This window comes from Pediculus humanus, genomic scaffold (genome assembly GCF_000006295.1).
Source record: "Pediculus humanus corporis 1103172107745 genomic scaffold, whole genome shotgun sequence".
Classification (NCBI taxonomy): Eukaryota; Metazoa; Arthropoda; class Insecta; order Psocodea; family Pediculidae; genus Pediculus; species Pediculus humanus.
In genome coordinates this window covers 251,492-258,629 of record NW_002987346.1, presented here as the reverse complement: position 1 = coordinate 258,629, position 7,138 = coordinate 251,492, and the positions used below count along the sequence as shown (strand labels likewise).

The 7,138-nt window shown below is 30.7% G+C and overlaps 1 protein-coding gene across 1 annotated transcript in view; it reads right to left on the bottom strand.

Moving 5' to 3' along the window:
- Positions 1-6,867: 6,867 nt before the first annotated feature.
- Phum_PHUM339240 (DEAD box ATP-dependent RNA helicase, putative) overlaps positions 6,868-7,138 on the bottom strand; it is a gene marked incomplete at both ends in the record, with an annotated part of 7,363 nt that continues 7,092 nt past the window's right edge. The window contains one exon of the mRNA XM_002427701.1: positions 6,868-7,037. Coding sequence (XP_002427746.1) covers positions 6,868-7,037 — 170 coding nt within the window. The remainder of the gene's footprint in view (positions 7,038-7,138) is intronic.

Sequence of the window (7,138 nt, the reverse complement as noted above, 5' to 3'; positions counted from 1 at the left end):
GTTATTAAAAGTTTAATAAATAAATAAAATACCGTGACCGCGGCGAACAAAGACCAACAACAACAACAAAAATTATTTAAAAACAATGCCGAACGTTTGCTACTGTGAAACTTTGTAATTAATCTTAAGGGACGCGCACACACGCACACGCTCACGCATACACGCACACAAAGAGAGAGAGAGAGAGAGAGAGAGTCATCTCGTTATCCTTTAATTTAGTAAAAACTTTTTTTTAACATGTCCTTTCTTCCTTTTATCGTTACCTACCTTTTTATTATATATTCTTTTTTTTTTCCTCCCTTTATCCTTCGATCCTTTTCATCACTCCCACCACCACCACCACCTCCTCCTCCTCTTCCTCCTCCTTCTTCATTTTTTTTTTGTTTAACGTAACGTTCGAAGGGATATGTTCAGAAAAATAAAAAAAAAAGAAGACAAATTACATTAGAAAATCATGTCGCAAATTAATAATTTTTTTTTTAAATTAATAATAATAATAATAATAAATATCAATGCGAATTCGTTTGTGTCGTCTTGTTTCCCGTTTGTTTATTATACGTTTAAGATTAAATTTATTAACGTCGTGCGTGTGTGTGTGCGTGTGCGTTTTTTTTAAAAAAACAAAGAGTGTGTGGTAATTATAACTTTGAGATATAAAAAATAAAATAAAAAAAAAATTCAATTTGCAAACTTTTTTTTTTTTTTTTTGATTCTAATTCCACGAAAAAATCATTGAACCCGACAAAATTTGAGGGGAGGGGAGGGAGACGGAAGGAAAAAGGAAGAGAGATGGGAAAGAGAAAAAAAAATGAAAAAGAATAACAAGACAATTTATAAAACGCGAATTCCTTTGTTTGTCTCTTAACAACCGTTGGAAAAAAAATCGAACGGTGAAAAACGATACCATACGTCAATGCTACCAACTTAACAGACAAAAAAACGTCAAAAAGTTTAAAGTTTTAATAAAAGAACCGTTTTGAATTTTTTCAAATTACATACATATATTAATAATATTTTTGATTTAATTAAACTTTTTCCTTTTTTTTTTTTTATGCTTTGATTTACCAAAAAAAAAAAAAAATTTACATTGATTCATAATAAATTCTTCTATTTCCACGTTTCCTTATTTAAATTTTTAATTTACAAAAAAAAAAAAAAAAAAAAAACGATTAATAATTTTCAAAGTATTCCGACGTACGTTTCTACTAACGGGATCACGGGATTAAAAAAAAAAAATTTATTTTTATTTTATTTTTTAATAATATTAATAATAATAATAATTTATTAAAATATGTTACATTTTATTAATTTATTTTTAAAATAATAATAATAATAATTATTAATATAAAAAATATATGTATATAATTTTTTTGCGAGAGAGAGAGAGAGAGAAAAAAAACGTCGTACCTGAAAAAACGTTTCCTTTTTCCTTTTCCCTCTTTTTCTCTTTTCTTTCTCACTCTCTAATTCTAATCCCACGACGACTTTCCCTCATCACTTTTTACTCTTTTTCGACGGAATCGGATCCAATCCGCTGTCGAATTCGGAAAATGTTGAAATTTTATTTCTTTCAACGAATTTTCTTTTTCCTTTCGTCAATTTTTCCTCTCCTCCATCTCTCGTTCTCTTTCTCGGAAACCTGAAAATGAATAATAATAATAATAATAATAATAATAATAATAATAACGCGAAAACTGATTAAATAATTTTAAAAAAAACTAAGAGAGAGAGAGAGGACCACCCAAAGAGTCAAAAACCTTTTTTTTCCATCTATTTTTCTTTTCTTTCGCTTTAATCGAGTCCGACATTTTGTCACGTGATTTAAAGAAAACCCTTGATTTTTTTGACTCGACAAAATAAGTAAAAAAAATTTTTTTAAATTTTTTGTCCATGTTTTGTGTGTGGGTCCGCGTTTTTTGCGTGAGTGCGTGAGTGTGTGCATGCGTGAGTGCGTGCACGCACTCTCCAAACTTACACACACTTTTTTTTTTTTTTTTTTTCATTTATTATTAAACGTGTAAAAAAGAAAAAAAAAAAAATTTATAAAAATCATTTTCGATTCAATTATATACGTATATATCCGTCCGTCCGTCCGTCCGTCCGTTCGTTTTGTCCGACGTGTAATTATCTTTTGTTTTTTCATGGTTTGATACAACTCGGAAATTGAATTGAACGAATGTCCCCGACATTGAAATGATTCTAAACCTCATCTTCAAAAAATGAAATGATGATTAATTATATATATATCGTGATTCTTCTCACTCTTCTTCTTCTTCTTATTCTCATTTTACCCCCTTTCATTTCTCTTTACTACCCGTCATCTTCTCCTTACTACCACCACCACTACTATTACCACCAACACCACCATCACCTATCCGCCATTCTTTTCAAATTAAAAAAAAAATCATTTTAAAACGTTTATTAAATATTATTCATTTTTGCTGTCGTTTAAAGAAACCCAAACCGACCATCTGAACAAACAACAACGAAAAAAAAAAAAAAACGTTAGAATTATACGACGACGACGACGACGACGATAAGAATATGTAAATTAAACTTCCTTAAATGCCAGCAATTAGATAAAATCGAGTACTGGAACCATTAAAAAGAAGAAGCAGAAGACGAGAAAACATAAAAACGAATTTCAACTATTAAATAAAACGTATAAATTAATACGATTCTGAAATAGAAGAGAGAGAGAGAGAGAGAAGAGGAAAAAAAATATTTAATTGAATTAATTTATGTAAATCGTCTTAACAAATCAAATGGACTCTGACATCCTCGTTACGCCACTGATTTAAAAATAAACGAAAACAATTTCTTTACTCCTATCTATCTCTCTCCTTATCATTTTTCGTTTTTCAAATTTTTATTCTCTCTCTCTCTCTCTCTCTCTCTCTCTCTAACAAACTCGAAAACCTTTTCCGCGTTAAGAAATCAAAACAAAAAAAAAAAAAGCAGAAGACATTTTATTATTATGAAAATGAATGAACCACCACCACGAACTGTCCCAAGACGATGGAGTTGCAAAAGGTTCAACGTCTCTCAACCTTAGTAAACCTTTCCTTTCGCTTCCCTTTCGAATACAAACGACAAACAACTCAACAACCGAATCTCTCAACAAAACTCAATACGTCGTACGTGCATTTCGTAAATGCGAGTATAAAAAAAAAAAAAAAAAAAAAAAAACGAAAACCTGGAAAATTAACTTTAATCCAAACAAAACATTTCAATTTTAAAAGAAAATCAAATCGACCTGACCGCAGGCTCAAAAGCAGACGATAAAAAAAAAGTGATTTCATTTTTAAATGGCTTCAAATCATACCTCATCCAATAATCAATAATATCACAGTTGAATAAAGAAAACAAACAAACAAACAAACAAACAACCTCTTAAACAACAACAACAACAATAATAATAAAAAAAAAAAAAACTTTTATTACTAAAAATAATTTGAAATTACTGAGCCGTAAAATAGTTTTCCCAATCTATATAACCGGGTAGAAAATTTCTGAACGTACTCTTCTCTCCGTGACGTATGATGATGACGTCACTCAAAACCCCTTTCGCATACGATTTTGTTTTTTTTCTTCTGAGAGAGAGAGAGAGAGAGAGAGAGAGAGAGAGAAATAAAGCGTGACGTAAAAGGGAATAAATGGGGGAGGGAGGGGGAGGGGAGGGGGAAATCATTTAAAAGAATTTTTTATTAATCTCCCGATAATTAACTAATGCGTTTAAAAAAAATATTCAGGTAAATCAGGTAGCTCTCCATTTTAGTTTTTACTACAAAAAATATTTAATAGGAATTAAAAAAAAAAAAAAAAAAAGATTAATTTTTTTTTTTTTTTTTAATGCGTCCGACGGTTAAAATGGTTCCAACAACAACAAACACACCCGAAAAAAAAAAAAAAAATTGACATTTGTCATTTGTTCACGAGAGCAACAACAACAACAACAACAAAAACAACGACAACGTCGTTTGACAGGTTTCAGGTTTCACGCAAGAAAATTAAAAAAAAAAATCCTCTTAATTTATTGAATGTGAATTTTACGTTTCCTCTCCCCCCCCCCATTTCCCTTCCTCTCCCCGTTCGATCGAAATCAAAATTTATTATTTAAAAATGTTTTTTTGTTTTTTTTTTTTGCGGTCGCGCAACTTTTTTTTTTTTTTTTTTTTAAATTTGCTCTCGTTCGACAGAGAGGAAAATGAAGACAGAGGGAAACAAGACGAAAAACGGTTACATTCAAAGAGATTAACAATTATTATAATTAATACTTTACGATGACTTCATTAATGGACATCTTTCGCCGATCAAAAAATCGTAAAAAAAAATTCCGAACTCATTTCGAGCGCGGATGGGGGGCGGCTCGCGCGCGGGGAGCGGTTCTCTCACCCAAGAAAAATTTTTTAAAAATTTCGCAAAAGAGAAAAAAAAAACTCGATTTGGAAAAGAAAAAAATAAGAAATGAATCGATGGTAATAAATTTATTTTATACGTCATTAATATAATTTTCCTTTTTTTAATTTCGACCGTAGGCGTAAAACAACCGACCGAGGAAGAAGCAAAAAAAAAAAAAAAAAACAGAACGGAAGAAATAGTAGTTTTTTTTTTTTTTTTTTTGGATACCCGAGTACCCATTAATGAAATACTCTCTCATTTCATTTAAAAAAAAAGAGTAATAATAATAATAATAATTCCTTCTCTCTCTCTGTCTCTCTCTCCTTTCAAATATCAAATTATTATAAAGGATTTCGACACTTTTTGTAAATCATACGCATCGACGATGAATGCGGATGGATCGAGAATCGATCGATGAATCGATAAATCGATGGATCGATCGATCGATCGATCAAACTTTCATCCATTCTTTTACAAATGAGTGATTTATAAACGGTTTGACCAGCCTTTGGCAATCAAATCAATAGATTGTAAGGAAAAGGATGATTGGATTTAAGTTGCGGCGGACGGAATTCGGATTGGTCGAGACCTTCTTTGTAATTTACAACACATACGTCCAATAATATCTCTTTTCTCTCTCTATCTCTCTATCTCTCTCTCTCTTTTTACTCCTTCGATTCCATTCAAACCGTTTTTTTTTTTTTTTTTTTTATTCATACGGATTTTGTCTTCGGGAAAAATTTTTTTTTAACCCCTCCGTGAAATTATGAATCAAATTAAAAAAAAATTTTGTTTTTTTTTTTTTGTCTTTACGGTTTAACGCAATAATTTTCATTTAATAATTACGTGTAAGATTTTTTTTTCTTTTTTTTCTTGTCTTATCCGGGTTATCGTGAGTTTGGATTTTTGGGGGGTTCACGTAAAGCGAATTACGATCGTATTGCCAAATTGATAAATGGCGAAGAATAAAATCGTGATTGTGACGTGTAAAATGACGACTTTAAAATTTATGCGGGGATTCGGGGGGGGGGGGGGAAACGCGGTTAGAATCGAAATAAAAATCATTTACGACAAAATAAAAAAAAGAAGGAATTTTTAATTAATAAATGCCAACGGTAACAACAACAACAACAACAACCAAAACACTTTCTAAACAAATGTTAATAAAGTTGTACAAAAAGGTATAAAAAAAAAAAAAAACGTTTTCGTTTGCGGCAATAATGATTGGTGGTGGTGGTGGTGACAATGAAGTGCAGCAAGGGACCGGAGGAGGGAGGAGGGGACGAAGAGAAACAGAGAGAGAGAGAGAGAGAGACACACACAAAAACGAATCGAATTAAAAATATTTTAATTTACCAATTTAAAAAAAAAAAATTTTTCGTGAAAGGAAAAAAGAGAAAGAGAGAGAGAGAGAGAGAGAGAGAGAGAGAGAGAGGAAGATTAAGCGTGAGAGATTTGAAATTTTTTTCGTGTCACGAAAAAGTGATTGTTTAAGTGTTTTCCAATCAAATTCGAAAAATTATAAATATTTTCAAAAGACAAAAAAAAATTATTTAAAAACAAAAATTAGTCACAAAATGATCGAATCGTGGTTTTTATAAACAAAAAAAAAATTTACGAAACGATTTATTCTAAATAGAGAGAGACATAGAGAGAGAGAGAGAGAAAGAGAGAGAGAGAGAGAGAGAGAGATGGAATAACAAACAATTCATATAATAAAACATTCGATACCGCCGTCGCGTTTCAACCCGACATTCTCCAACTCCCAGAAAATCTCCGTCGAAAAAAATAAAAAATAAAAAAAATAAATTAACTATAATTTAATTAAATCAAATCATTGAATGAAATAGGAAATGAAAATCGGCACGTATGACGCTCGTGATTTTTTTTTTTTTTCTTTTTTTTCGTAATTATTATAAATGGCCGACAGGTACGAAAAAAAAACACATTCAAACGAGTTTTTTTCCTCTAAAAAAAAAAAAAAAGAAACGATTCAAAACTGACGACTGACTCCCCCCAAACGGTTTTTTTTTTTTTTTTTTTTTCGTTTCGACCAAATCATCGGACGGTATATTAATTAATTAAAAAAAGGTAAATAATTTCATTTGTGTAAACGACGACGACGACGATGATGATGATGATGATAAATAAAATGTATCCACACCGCCACAAATCCCCATTAAGGCGGAAAAAAAAAAAGATCCCCGACCGCAATATCACGGCCCATCAAAATCATTATCAAAACACAAAAAATTATTATTATTATTATTTCAAATTCACATTGAATAATAATAATACATCAATTTCTTTTCTTATCCAAAATCATCATCATCATCATCATCATCATTGTTCCAGGGAGAGAGAGAAAAAATTGTGATTAAATCCCCCCGGAATGGAAACCGAAGTCAATCAATTAAAAGAAAAAAGAAAAAAAGAGTATTATAAAAAGACTTAAATAAACCATTCTTACCTTTTGACGTTCAAGTTCTTTTCCCTCGCGTAATTAACAATAACCGACGGCGTATCTCTAAGTGCGAAACTCTTTGCGTAATGACCCTGATGAACGGTTTTAACCGAAAATGCATCTTTCATGTTTCTCGGATAGCTCGCGTAAAATCGAGACCAAGAAGAATAAGCTAAACAAAAACAACAAAAAAATTAAAATTAAAAATTTAAATTTTACCGTTCGTTATTTATTAAAAAAAAAAAAAAAAAAAATTCCAATTTTCGTTTGTTC